The sequence below is a fragment of the Diabrotica virgifera genome, chromosome 7 (genome assembly GCF_917563875.1).
Source record: "Diabrotica virgifera virgifera chromosome 7, PGI_DIABVI_V3a".
NCBI lineage: Eukaryota > Metazoa > Arthropoda > Insecta > Coleoptera > Chrysomelidae > Diabrotica > Diabrotica virgifera.
The window spans coordinates 90,394,651-90,409,309 of NC_065449.1; the positions used below are offsets into that span (position 1 = coordinate 90,394,651).

At 36.6% G+C, this 14,659-nt stretch overlaps 1 protein-coding gene across 2 annotated transcripts in view; it reads left to right on the forward strand.

Moving 5' to 3' along the window:
• Positions 1-14,659, forward strand: part of LOC114329513 (uncharacterized) — a 210,544-nt gene that overhangs the window by 187,774 nt on the left and 8,111 nt on the right. For both annotated transcript variants that reach the window (XM_028278653.2, XM_028278652.2), the window contains one exon: positions 6,583-6,736. In XM_028278653.2, coding sequence (XP_028134454.1) covers positions 6,583-6,736 — 154 coding nt within the window. The remainder of the gene's footprint in view (positions 1-6,582; positions 6,737-14,659) is intronic.

Here is a 14,659-nt window from a genome sequence, read left to right on the forward strand (position 1 = left end):
AAGTGCACGTTCAGAGTGGAGCGAAGAAAGAGTACGAGCAAAGAGCAAAGAAGTGCTAAACCAGAGTGGGAGCTGGTAGTTACGCGAGACTAGAGTTTAGTTCTTTCCCACTGAAAGTTATTTTCTTTTTTTTTTTTTTTCGAAAACTCCTCATTGAAAACGTGGTACTTCCTAACTCGCGGAAAATGTTAGAGAATTCATCGTAAAGGCAGGTATACATATACATATGCGCTCTGCTCGGTGTGCGAGCCGCTCGCGCGCAGCATGTCCGTCAGATTAGTACGTGTTTTCAAGTGGCGCACAAACGGCACGCACACGGCGCACCACAATCTAACTACTGTCGGTTTTTCAACAAAAGCTTTGATGGTTCGCAATACGTATTTGGACGAGTTTGCGAGTGGTTTGTTGGTTTTGGCGGGCCTGAGTTGAAAATATAAAAAAACACATTCATAAATTAAAAATTTGACTTTGTTTCTGGTGAAGCAACACAGTTGGAAAAAGCAGATATAATATTATAATTGTCACCGGAAAGCGAAAAAGGTAACGCACAACTTGAAAGAATCTATAGATTTCTAGCTTCGTTTCTGGTGAAGCAACGCAGTTGGAACAAGCAGATATATTATAATTGGGTCACCGGAAAGCGAAAAAGGTAACTCACAACGTGGAAAAGCCTATAGTTTTCTAACTTTGCTTCTGGTGAAGCAACTGAGTTGGAACAAGCAGATATATTATATTTGTGTCACCGAGAAGCAAAAAAGGTAACGCACAACTTGGAAGAACCTATAGTTTTCTAACTTAGTTTCTGGTGAAGCAACGGAGTTGGAACAAGCAGATATATTATAATTGTGTCACCGGTAAGCGAAAAAGGTAACGCACAACTTGAAAGAACCTATAGTTTTCAGGGACTACCTATTTCGCTTTCCGGTGACACACTTAATAGTATATCTGCTTGTTCCAACTGCGTTGATTCACCAGAAGCGAAGTTAGAAAACTATAGGCTCTTCCAAGTTGTTAGTTACCTTTTTCGCTCTCCGGTGACACAATTATAATATATCTGCTTGTTCCAACTCCGTTGCTTCACCAGATGCGAAGTTAGAAAACTATAGGTTCTTCCAAGTTGTGCGTTACCTTTTTCGCTTTCCGGTGGCACTATTATAATATATCTGCTTCTTCCAACTCCATTGCTTCACCAGAAACGAAGTTAGATAACTATAGGCTCTTCCAAGTTGTGCGTTACCTTTCTTGCTTTCCGGTGGCACAATTATAATATATCTACTTGTTCCAACACCGTTGCTTCACCAGAAACGAAGTTAGAAAACTATAGGTTCTTCCAAGTTGTGCGTTACCTTTTTCGATTTCCGGTGACACAATTATAATATTTCTGCTTGTTCCAACTCCGTTGCTTCACCAGAAACGAAGTTAGAAAACTATAGGCTCTTCCAAGTTGTGCGTTAACTTTGTCGCTTTCCGGTGGCACAATTATAATATATCTGCTTGTGTCAACTCCGTTGCTTCACCAGAAACGAAGTTAGAAAACTATAGGCTCTTCAAAGTTGTTCGTTACCATTTTCGCTTTCCGGTGACACAATTATAATATATCTGCTTGTCTCAACTCCGTTGCTTCAGCAGAAATGAAGTTAGAAAACTATAGGCTCTTCAAAGTTGTTCGTTACCATTTTCGCTTTCCGGTGACACAATTATAATATATCTGCTTGTACCAACTGCGTTGCTTCACCAGAAACGAAGTTTGAAATCTATAGGTTTTTTCAAGTTGTGCGTTACCTTTTTCACTTTCCGGTGACAATTATAATATTCTGCTTGTTCCAACTGAGTTGCTTCACGAGAAACAAAGTTATATTTTTAATTTATGAATGTTTTTTTTTTATATTGATAACGATTTCCGAAGTGAAAGTCGAAACGTCAAATAAACTTGATTTCAAACTCGAATTGTGGCTTATGCCCAAATAAAATAGTAAATCTTATTTTGTATTTTTCACGCCGCGCCGGTAAGAAGACAACAATGAAATGACCTTTTTTACATTGGTCCGCATGTATATTTTTTATTTCAGCTTCGAGATGGATGACGTCACTAGTATGTAAATGCCAAAAAATTATATTTTAAAAATAAAAATCGACCTGTTTCCGGATTTTTTCTTAAAATCGTCGTCGTAGGTTTACGAAATAATGAATTTATTCCATTTCGTTTTGCCACACTGTAGAACTAGTAATAATTATTAAGTTACATAATATTTATTTAATTATAAAATTGCATAAAATTATAAATTTAAAAAGTCATCGTCGTCCTTTGAATAGGGAATCTTTCGATCCCATAACAGGCTTCTTTGAATCATAATACTTGTTTCATAACACTTCAGCTATCAGGTTACCGAGGTTCATTTTTCGGAAAAATACCAAAATAGTCCATGTAATGGGACCGATCCCGTCTGGAAAAATTTCTGATTCGGTTTCTTTGTGGATTCCTATACAAGTACAGTTTGATACAATATTTTATCTACGATAAACAAATAAAAAAACTGTAACTCTTCGTCACTGCAATTCATTTCTATTCTACAATTTTTAGAACAAAACTTTCAAAATTTTTGTTGTAATTTATTGCTCATTATGTCATCACCATGACAACGCGAAAATTAAGGATATTTGACTATATGAAAGTGTGTCAAAAACAGTGCTAAAAAGTAAATGTCATTTAAAATAAATTGTTACTTCACGCACACTTTAAACCCTTCACGCACTGCTATCTATAATGATAGTTTTCACAAACTAAAACCTTATACATAATAATATATGACATAGAGTAGATGAAATTGTTTAAACAATTTCTGCCCAAAAATTCCGCCCGGTGCTCTTCAGATTTGTTTAGGGGACATTTTTGAATAGGAATTGACAAAGAAACCGAATCAAAATTTTTTTCAGACGGGAGCGGTCTCACAACATGGACCAAAGAGTGCGAGCGGAGAAATCAAACTTGTTTGGTTTCGCCGCTTTGCTCTTTGCTAGCACTCTGTGTACCTCCATTTCCCAGTATGAGTTTGATTTCTCCGCTTTGCTCTTTGCTCTTTGCTCTTTGCTCTTTGCTCTTTGCTCGTCCACTCTGAACGCGGCCTAATACAAAATGGGGAGCACAACCACACACTCTCCGCACTTCTGCCGTGGCATTGTGTTTTTCGGCCGCGGAGTTTGGAGCACCAGTATGGGCAAACTCTGCTCACGCAAAGAACGTCGACGTGGCTCTAAATGAAACGGTCCGTATAATATCGGGTTGCCTGAAACCGACACCCATCGAAGAGGTATACCCCATTGCTGGAATTGCTCCACCACCTATCAGGAGGAAGGTCACGTCAGAGGTAGAACGAAAAAAGCAGGAGACGGACCGAAGACACCCCTTATATGACCACCAAACTCAGCCAAGGAGACTAAGATCTCGGAAAAGCTTCCTGAAAACATCAAGATCCATCCCCGAAGCGCCAGAGACGCGCCGAATACACCTATGGCAAGCGTCAGCTACCGCGACACATTTTCCTCCCTCGGAGGAAATGGCTGCTGGACACAATTTACCGTATCCGACTTGGAAAGCGCTAAACAGACTAAGAACCGGCGTTTCACGTTGTGCTAGTAACCTGAAAAAAATGGGGATACCAGGAGGACGATACCTGCGACTGTTGTGGCGCGGTTCAGACCAGCCGGCATCTAGTATTATGCACAGAGATGAGAGAGACCTGCACAGAACAAGACTTAATTATAGCAAATGACAGGGCCATCTATATGGCCAACCACTGGAAATACAGAATTTAAAGTTGTTGGTGTTCCGGACACGGAAAGTAAGTAAAGTAAGTAATTTGACTTATATTTGACAGTTGACAGTTATATTACACCTACTTGTTAGTTTTAGTTTTAATAAATTTTGTTGGTTAGTTACATAAATAAATTAAGTAAAAATGAAAAAATGACTTGTTATTAATTTGAGGAAGGTGGAAAAACCATATGTATAACATGGGAGTAAAGTACCTTTTCCTCCCCTGTTATACAAATAGCTATTGTCAAACAGTCCATATCAAAACGTTGACTCTTTATGGTGCGTGCGCTCTCCCCCATGTGGGGGCGCACTATGAAGTCATAAATGATGATTTTTTTCCAAGATTGTTTGATAAAAATACTTACAATTTACTGGCAATATTGTCCGACAAATTTTAAGGGTACTCCAGTTGTCGGACGCAGCAAAGTTTAAAAACCTTTATATTGAAGAAACGCCCCCTCCCGAAAATTTTCCGTAGGTATTGGAAAAGTTGTCTGACTCGACATAAATAACTGAATAAACAAAGATAAAGGCATTTGATATTTAATTTCGATGCAGAGATCATTACTATCTTTCTATGGACCATTTCGAACTTTTGTTCTCTTCAGGAAAGCACGTAATGATGCTCTGAATCGAAATTGCATCATTACATGCTTTCCTGAAGATAACAAAAGTTCGAAATGGTCCATAGAAAGATGGTAATGATCTCTGAATCGAAATTAAATATCAAATGCCTTTATCTACCTACGGTTTAACTCACGTATTGAGTACGGTACCCCGTCAAAATCGCCCCGTCAAAAAAGCTCCGACAAAATAGCCCCGTCATAATATCCCGCACACAAAATAGCTCCGACAAAATAGCCTGCAGACAAAATAGCCACGGAATAATAGCCCGCCGACAAAATAGCCCCGACAAAAAAGCTCCCTTCAGAATTCAACATGAAATGATTCCTTAAAAATACATTTTTTCGGAAATGGTAATTATCCTCTATTCAGATGTTTATCTTAACCACATTAAATAAAAATAGTCTTTACAGAGAACTCGAGTCCTGTCTTCCCAGCCTCTTGGAAGTTTGAGCATTTAAGTTAAGCGAAAATCAATGTTTATTTATGATATAAACATTTTTTTCTGTTTTCGGGCAACAGTAAAATGCATTTTAAATTAAATAAATTAAATACATTCTTTCTTTTTGTCAAATAATTTAAATTAAAAAAAAGTTTTTGGACACCTTGTATAAATAATAATGTAATTAAAAAGACTAAGTTTTCACTCTAATGGCATATAAAACAACATAATGCTATCCTACACCCCACCAGAATGAAAACAATGGGAACCTTCTCTGGTTACACCTCCGAGGCTTCTACAATTTGCAAGCCATACGGATGCTGAGACTAAGGAAGATGAGGGAATTCTACAATTTACAATTCACGTCCCATCTGCTCAGCGCGGTAAAGTTCCAACGAGAATGGTTCCCTTTGTACTCTAATCATGAGTAAATGTAAATCAAAAATGAATAACCATTCTCAATTTCGTTGCAAAACGAAAATACAGCCGAACAATATTCTAGTCCAATCAGAGAGTGCATCAAGCACCTCTACCGGGTGCTCTACTTCCGGTAGAGGTGCTTGATGCACTCTCTAATTGGACTAGAATATTGTTCGGCTGTATTTTCGTTTTGCAACGAAATTGAGAATAGTTATTCATTTTTGATTTACATCTACTCATGATTAGAGTACAAAGGGAACCATTCTCGTTGGAACTTTACCGCGCTGAGCAGATGGGACGTAAATTGTAAATTGTAGAATTCCCTCTTCCTTAGTCTCAGCATCCGTATGGCTTGCAAATTGTAGGAGCCTCGGAGGTGTAACCAGAGAAGGTTCCCATTGTTTTCATTCTGGTGGGGTGTAGGATAGCATTATGTTGTTTTATATGCCATTAGAGTGAAAACTTAGTCTTTTTGCTAGCAGTTGCCGCTAGGGCATCTATGCCATTTCGTTCGTTGCAATCCGGGACTGCACGCTGGGGTTTGTTTTGGTTGGATCAGGGAGAGCAGCATATGTGCCTCCTGATGAGAGACTAATAAGTTTCGAAACCGGTAGAGGTGCTTGATGCACTCTCTGATTGGACTAGAATATTGTTCGGCTGTATTTTCGTTTTGCAACGAAATTGAGAATGGTTATTCATTTTTAATTATGTAATTGTTTATAAGAGGCTGTTTTATCCGGGGCTATTTTAGCCAGGGCTGTTTTGTCCGGGGCTATTTTGTGTGCGATCTATTTTGTCGGGGCTATTTTGTTTGCGGGCTATTTTGTCGAGGCTATTTTGTGTTCGGGCTATTTTGACGGGGCTTTTTTGACGGGGTTGTTTGACCGGGCTATTTTGACGGGTCACGATTGAGTACTAGGAGACAGATTTGTTGATCTTTGCCTCGGTGAATTGATGTGTTGTGGAGTGCAACTATCTAGACCCATGTCTCTGCATTCATCACCCTTTATTCCTTGCGAATTTTAGAAGGATGGGGAATAGGTAGAAGAGAGAATCTGTTTCCGAATTAAGAAATCCAAAGATTTTATTTTTAAATTATTTATTTGTTCGAAAATGGAGTCGCTTGGATTTCGTCGTTTCTTGAATAAAAAAAGTTTAATGAGGGAGCTAATATATTTTTTTAACTATGGGTCCAAGATCTATTATTTTGAATAATTTTTTGTAAGATTCTACTAAAGTTTATCACCGTATTTGTACATTAAAACCTTATTTCGTATTTCAGAGAAACTGGTATCTGATGATTCCATGGGTTGTCCTTGGTGGTATGTTAGCTATTGGATTGTTGGTATCGATACTAATTAACAGCATTAATTTCTATATTGACGGAGATACATTAAATGGAACTTTGTGGCTTGTAATTGGATTAATATCTCTAGGTAAGAATAGTAGGTAAACATGGTTTCAAAATTTGTATCACGCCTTGTATTTATCATTAAGTATTGGCACTTTGAGGCAGGCCGCACATCAAAGAAACATGAAACGTAAATTACGTTTCATGGAAATAAACCACTGCTAAACAAATACGTGTCCGGCCATTTATGAAACTCTCCGAAAATAAAAATGTGTCATGAGCATGAATCACACTCGTTTCATTGGTAGGCGGATTTTGAGATTTGTTTAGCAGTGTTTTCTTTTCATGAAACATGTTTTCCGTTTCATGTTTCATGTTTTTCGTTTCATGTTTCTTTGGTGTGCGGCTTGGCTTATAAATCCGTATCCTTATTACATATTTGTGTGTGTGTGTGTGTGTGAGATCCTGGCATCAGACTAAATCTATTTGCCACAAAACATTATCACATATTCAATAGGCCTTCTATCATATTATCCAATACACCTTTTTGGTTTTAAATACCCGTTTAATTGATATAGTTTTGCGAAGGTGTAAAAATTTGGGAAAAAGTTATTCTTGTAAAATTTGTGAAAACGTGATTTATAAAACGTAATTTAATTTTTGAATTGGACTGTACAAAAATTATCACTTTAGAGTTGAAGAAGGCCATTCACAGCGGTTCATAGCGGAGCCAATATTCATAAGGAGTGGTTGTTTCTGAGAGTGATGTCTGCCAAAAATTCTCAACCTGTGGTACATATACCACTAGTGGTACATATCATTATTTGAGGTTGTACACAAAACGCAAAAACAGTTAGACAGTTATTTCAGTTAGGTGGTACCAAAATAATAAAAATTCTCAATCTGTGGTACATATACCACTGGTGGTACATATCATTATTTGAGGTTGTACACAAAACGCAAAAACAGTTAGACAGTTATTTCAGTTAGGTGGTACCAAAATAATAAAATGTATTTGGTGGTACATGACTCAAAAAGATTGACAACCGTAGTCTAAGGGATATGGAATTTCAGGTTTCTGGAGACAACTTCGATATAAAATAGAGCTCGCTCTGGTAGACCCCGAGATACCAATGAGCAACAGAATAGGTATAACAGAATTTCCATTTAGAGAAATTCCACTATTTCTGTACCAACCTTCTAACGAGACTTCACGCATGCTAGAGGGGTCAGAGTAGCATTGGCTATAATAAGAAAAATAATTTTGGAGTCAGGTTTAAGGAGCCGTCGACCAATAAGACTTCGTCGACTACCTAGACATGTTTTACACCACCTAGAGTAGGCTCAAAAATACATACAGCTCCCTCAGCAGTTTTATAATTTTGTGCTTTTTGAGAGGAGACCAGAATCTGTTTAAATAGTGATAGCCGGCTTATTCGTATTTGGCGAGAGCTAACAAAAGCTCGACAACTAGCATATGCCCGTCCCATACTTCCTTTCGTTGGTGGGAGTGGTATGTTTTGGGCAGCTATTATAGCAGTTGGATGCTAGTGATGTTGATTAAGTAGCTATTCGTTACAAAGTACTCGTTACTTACGAATACCGAAAGTAACGATTACTATACAGAGAGGAAAATCGTTACTTTGATTACTGTGATTAGTTCGTTACTTCGTATCAATCGCATCAGAGCGAGTAACGACTATTGTATTTACTTTGATTACTCTGATTAATTCGTTACTTCGTACCAATCGTATCAGAGCGAGTAACGACTATTGTATCTACAACCAGTACACTTGATTACTTTCTAGTTTCTAGACTGACCGGAAAAATGTGGAAATGATAATGTTTCTAAAGTTGTTATATCTGTGATACTGGTATATCGGAATACCTATACAAAATACCTACCTACTGAGAAATACGATTGTCGATATGATTACCGGTACTCAAATACAAAAGTAACAAAAGTAATCATAGTAATCAAAATAACGATACTGTAAATTATTACTTTATACAAAAGTAACGATTTGTAACGAATACCCGAAAGTAACTATAATCAACATCACTATTGGATGCATGGAATTGTTGGTTATTGACGGGACTCTAACAGGACAGAGGTACATGACACGGATTTTAGAACTATATGTGAGATTACGGCGAGGAGCTCTGTGTGAAAATATTGTAATTATGGATGATAATGCTCACACACATAGGACTCAAGTGGTTAATGACTATCTTGAGACAGGAAGTATTTACCATTTGGAATGGCCTGCAATGTCCCCTGTCCTGTTTAAGCCCAAAGGAATCCTCCTAGAACCCTTTATAAACTTACAATTTTGCCTGTAGAGAAGAAAGGGCGAATCTGCCACAGGAAATGATTGATCGACTTCGTAGCAGTATTAGAGGTTCAATCCAGGCTTGCATCGGTGCCCGTGATGGAAATTCACGATATTAAAATTGTTAAATACATTCGAATTATAAATCAATTTTATAGTTTTTAAGTTTTTATTTACTAAATATTAAATTTAATATCTCTCAACGTTATGATATTTTTCTTATAGAGGATCAATAACAGTAATTTCTGAAAATGGTTAATAATAGCCACAATTTTGGGTGATGCATAACTTCTGATACTACATGTATTAACGAAATTATTATAATGATTTATTTTATCAATAATTTCATAAAAAGTTTCAAGATTTAATATCAACGAGTTACAAGATTTAATATCATTTAGACTTAGACGTATTTCCTAGTAGGTAACAGACTTGAATTTCATAGCTCCCAAATGTTTTGAAATAGTACCTAAACCACAAGCTTGTTAGCATTTGTAATTTGACTCTGAATAACCACTTTTCTACAAATATATCGTGATTGCGACGTCAAATAAAAGTTTTTATAATTTGCGATTAATATGTTATGTAATGTTAATATTTAATGGGATTAGCTACAAAAATTGAGGGTGTGTAAATGTGTGAAAATATAAATTGAAGAGGGGAAGGTATCAGTTCAAGAGTGGAAAGCTCTTAACGGAAGATGGAATCAAACTTCAAGAAGACACTTCCAAAGAAATCTACGACGAAATGTTCAAGAAGAAGCAATAATGACTAAAACGAAAGTCCAAAATACTGCCCATATAGCGAAAGAATAGGAAAGCACCTGGTTAATGAAATATAAATAACGAACTACTCAGAGTAGCTCTACACAAAGCTCATTCATAGATGCTTCAACGAAGACGAGCCGCCACCCAAAGAATGGAGTAGAGCCATTATGTGGATGCATTTATAAGAAGCGAAGTCGAGAAACCTACAAAAATTACAAGGAAATTATTGTAATATATTCTGCAGCAGGGCTTTATGGTCGAGCATGGAAACACCAGAATTGAAGAGCAAGTTAAAGAATAGAGAAACGCGTGGGATGATGATGAACTATCCATTGACCCTAAGCCTATCTTCCGAAATCTTACGATACCGTACTGTTAAATATGTTGTAGTTTTGCACCAAAACAATGCAATTAGGAAAGGTTAAATTACAGCCTTGCTCTTGGAGTTGGAGTTGGAGTTGGATTGGAAAATTGGATTGCTAAAGACTTACTCAGAGGTGTTCCTTAGCGCCGCTAAGGAAATTACCACCACATTGTTTAAAATATACCTGGAAGAAACATTCAATATATTATGGTGATGGAGATGTTTCCATATATACATAAGACAAGCAAACAAGCAAGATCTCATTACAGAAAATTTAATATTAAACATTACATGGAACGTGCTGCTTATCAATTACAGGAATATTTATCGACCTTCCGGTATAGATCCGTACTGTTCATAGGATACAATTGATCCAAATAATGGCATAACCCAGACATCCAAAGTAAAAGTTTTCCTCCAACACCAAATTGTTCTATATGGTCCAAATAATGTTCAGAAAAAATCACACCATTTTGAGCGCCGCGTTTGGGGGGGGGGGGATCGGTAAATTCGTAGTTTTTTAGGTTTTTCGTCATTTCAAAAATTTGCGGTTTAGCATGAACAATCTTTTATACAAAAATGTTCTACATTAAATTTGAAATAAAAAAGACCCGATGCATAATCCTTCTAAAATGAACCGTTCCAAAGTTACGGACGTAGTATAGTATAATTAGTCCAAAAAAAGGCCTAACCCAGACATCCAAAGTAAAAGTTTTCCTTCAACACCAAATTGTTCTATTTGGTCCACATATTGTTCAGTAAGAAGTTTCACCATTGTGAGCGTGTCGTTTGGGAGGGGGAGAGATGGGGGAGAAGTCGGTAAATTAGTAGTTTTTCATGTTTTTCGTTAATATTTCTAAAACTATGCTTTAGCGTAAACAAAGTTTTATACAAAAATGTTCTACATAAAATTTAAAACAAAACAGGTCCTATACATAATTATTGTTATAAAATCAACGGTTCCAGAGTTACGGAGGGTGAAAAGTGGAGGTTTTCGATACTTTTTATATTATTAGGGCAATTAATGATGAATTTGGGTGGTGAGGTTGACGTTTCTTCAAGGGCTTATCACTAACATACCATCGGCTACTGAAATAGAAAATTTTATTTACAAAACACAATCCTGTTAAAAAAAATTTCTTTCGTCAGGAATAATATTATAAATTGCCCAAAAAATATAAAAAGTATCGAAAACTTCCACTTTTCACCCTCCGTAACTCTGGAACCGTTGATTTTATAACAATTATGCATAGGACCTTTTTGTTTTAAATCCCATGTAGAACATTTTTGCATTGAACATTATTTACGGTAAAGCATAGTTTTAGAAATATTGACGAAAAACGAGACTACTAATTTACCGACTTCTCCCCTATCGCCCCCCCAAACCGGACGCTCAAAATGTTGTAACTTTTTACTGAAGAATATGTGGACCATATTGAACAATTTGGTGTTGGAGGAAAACTTTTACTTTGGATGTCTGGGTTTTTTGGACCAATTATACTATACTACCTCAGTAACTTTGGAACCGTTCATTTTAGAAGGATTATGCATGGGGCCTTTATTATTTCAAATTTAATGGAGAACATTTTTGTATAAAAAGTTGTTCATGCTAAACCGTAACTTAGAACCGTAACCGTAATTTAGAAATATTGACGAAAAACGTAAAAAGCTACAAATTTACCGATTTCTCCCCGCCTCTCCCCGCCTCTCCCCCCCCCTAACCCGACGCTCAAAATGGTGTGACTTTTTTTTGAACATTACGTGGACCATATAGAACAATTCGGTGTTAGAGGAAAACTTTTACTTTGGATGTCTGGGTTATGCCATTATTTGGATCAATTGTATCATACTATAATCAAGACCTTAATGCGCGGAGAAAGCTGAACTTAAAAAAAGCTGGATCTATACCGGAAGGTCAATAAATATTCCTGGAATTGGTAAGCAGTACGTTCCATGTAATGCCTAATATTAATATTTTCTATTAACTTTCACTTTGGATGTCTGGGTTTGGGTCTAATTATACCATACTATTAATAGTCGAGGCATTGAAGGATTGAAGTGTCGATTTTTTTGCAGTAAGACGGATTTTAATACGGATTGGTGCGTTGGATTCGTGAGAATGTCAGGAAGTTTTGTGAACTAATGTAATGAATAAGAAATCTCAAATTGCATTCGTGCATAAGAAAAATGCATTGCAAAAATGCATTTCGGTAAATAGTGGGAAAAATTGACTCAGTTTTTTTACTCGGCGGGTTTTTGGGGTCGCTGAAAACGAATATGAGGTCGGCAGGTGCCTACAGCGGGTGTAATAAACGTCTTCCTCGGGAGTATTGTGGTAATTTATCATATAATTGGCTTAAACTCATTACTCGGGGTTTTTGGGGTCGCTGAAAACGAATATGAGGTCGGCGAGAGTGTGCAAAGTACCTGGTGCCTGCAGCGGGTGTAATAAACGTCTTCTTTTGGAGTATTATGGTAATTTATCATATAATTAGTTTAAACTCGTTACTCGGGGGTTTTTGGGGTAATCTATTTTCTTCGATGTAACTATAGTGATCGAAAAGGGTGGTATTTTTATTATAAATAAACATAAATTTTTATTATTATAATATATTTATGGTTAAAAAAGATTATTATACAAAATTTGTCGTAATTTATCTTTAAAATTCATTTTCTTCGTCATTATCACCTTTTTCCTCATTATTGCCTTCCTCTCTCGAGTCCAATGCAATATTTGTGCAATCAGGGCCTCCATAATTTTTGCAGTCTAAATTACAAACTAACTCATGCTTCCTGCACCCGCATATGTTGCCGCAGTCTGACTTACAACTACAAAATATGTTGCCGCAGTCTGACTTAAAACTACAAAATATTAAATTCAAAATGTATGGAGGACCAGGTGGCTGAGTCATTCTAACTGGAATTAGTGCATTATTTTGTAATTCCCATCCCCAATCGGTTGGGTTCATGCTACTATTCCCTCCATGCAGCCAAACTTGTGTTTTTAAATATATACCCTTTTTAAATGCATCAACAGATGAAAGAATTTTTTCAATGACAATCTTTTTATTTTTGGCAATAGCCATTAAGTACATTCTGTATCTAGTAATTTTCTCTCAAGGCAAAACCACATCATTCACTTGCGCCTTAATTCAAACTGCTTTAAATGATATGAAATTAGAAGTAAGTCGTTGCGATATTTATTTTCAGCGACCCCAAAGACCCCCGAGTAACAAATTTGGGCCAATTATTTAACAAATTACCATAATACTTCAGAGGAAGACGTTTATTACACCCGCTGCAGGCACCAGGTAGTTTTGCACACTCTCGCCGACCTCATATTCATTTTCAACGACCCCAAAAACCCCCGAGTAATGAGTTTAAGCCAATTATATGATAAATTATCTGAATACTCCAGAGGAAGACGTTTATTACACCCGCTGTAGGCACCAGGTAGTTTGCACACTCTCGCCAAACTCATATTCATTTTCAGCGACCCCAAAAACCACCAAGTAATGAGTTTAAGCCAATTATATGATAAATTACCAAAATACTCCAGAGGAAGACGTTTATTACACCCGCTGTAGGCACCAGGTAGTTTGTACACTCTCGCCGACCTCATATTCGTTTTCAGCGACCACAAAAACCCCCTAGTAATGAGTTTAAGCCAATTATATGATAAATTACCACAATACTTCAGAGGAAGACGTTTATTACACCCGCTGCAGGCACCAGGTAGTTTGCACACTCTCGCCGACCTCATATTCGTTTTCAGCGACCCCAAAAACCCCCGAGTAAGAAAATTGAGTCAATTCTTCCCACTATTTACCAAAATGCATTTTTGAAATGCATTTTTCTTATACACAAATGCAATTTGAGATTTCTTATTCATTACATTAGTTCACAAAGTTTTCTGACATTCTCACGAATCCAACGCACCAAACTGCATTAAAATCCGTCTTACTGCGCCACAAATCAACAGTAAGGCCTATTTTTGTGCTTCAATGCCTCGACTATAATAAATAAATATTATATCAGATAGAAATTCTATCTGACAACTACAAATTATCTGACCTTTAACATGTGGCTATGTCAATTATAATTAAAAGTAAAATTATTATTAAAGGACACCACACACATCTTATGTGAAATATAATATCACTCAAACACCATGAAATTTACATGAATAGATTGGTCACGAAGTTACAATCTTTTCATATCATTGTGCTAACTCTGAATTATTATTCACTTACGTACCTTAAAATTATGAATTTCTTGAAAAGGCACTCCATAAATCTTAGGTATTAAGGTCTCTCATCTTATAGGTAATAAATGGCAATACACTTCCAGTGATGAACCGCAAAATAAGGGTAAGTCTCACGCTGGGTTAAGCGTTTTTCAATAGCGATAATTTAGTTTATGCCAATAGTATTTATGAATAGGACAGTTTAATGGACTTCAAAAATGTGATTTCCATAAACTTTAATTACAATTTACGCCGTCATCAATCAAAATTCAGAGTTGGCGCACTTATACGAAATGAT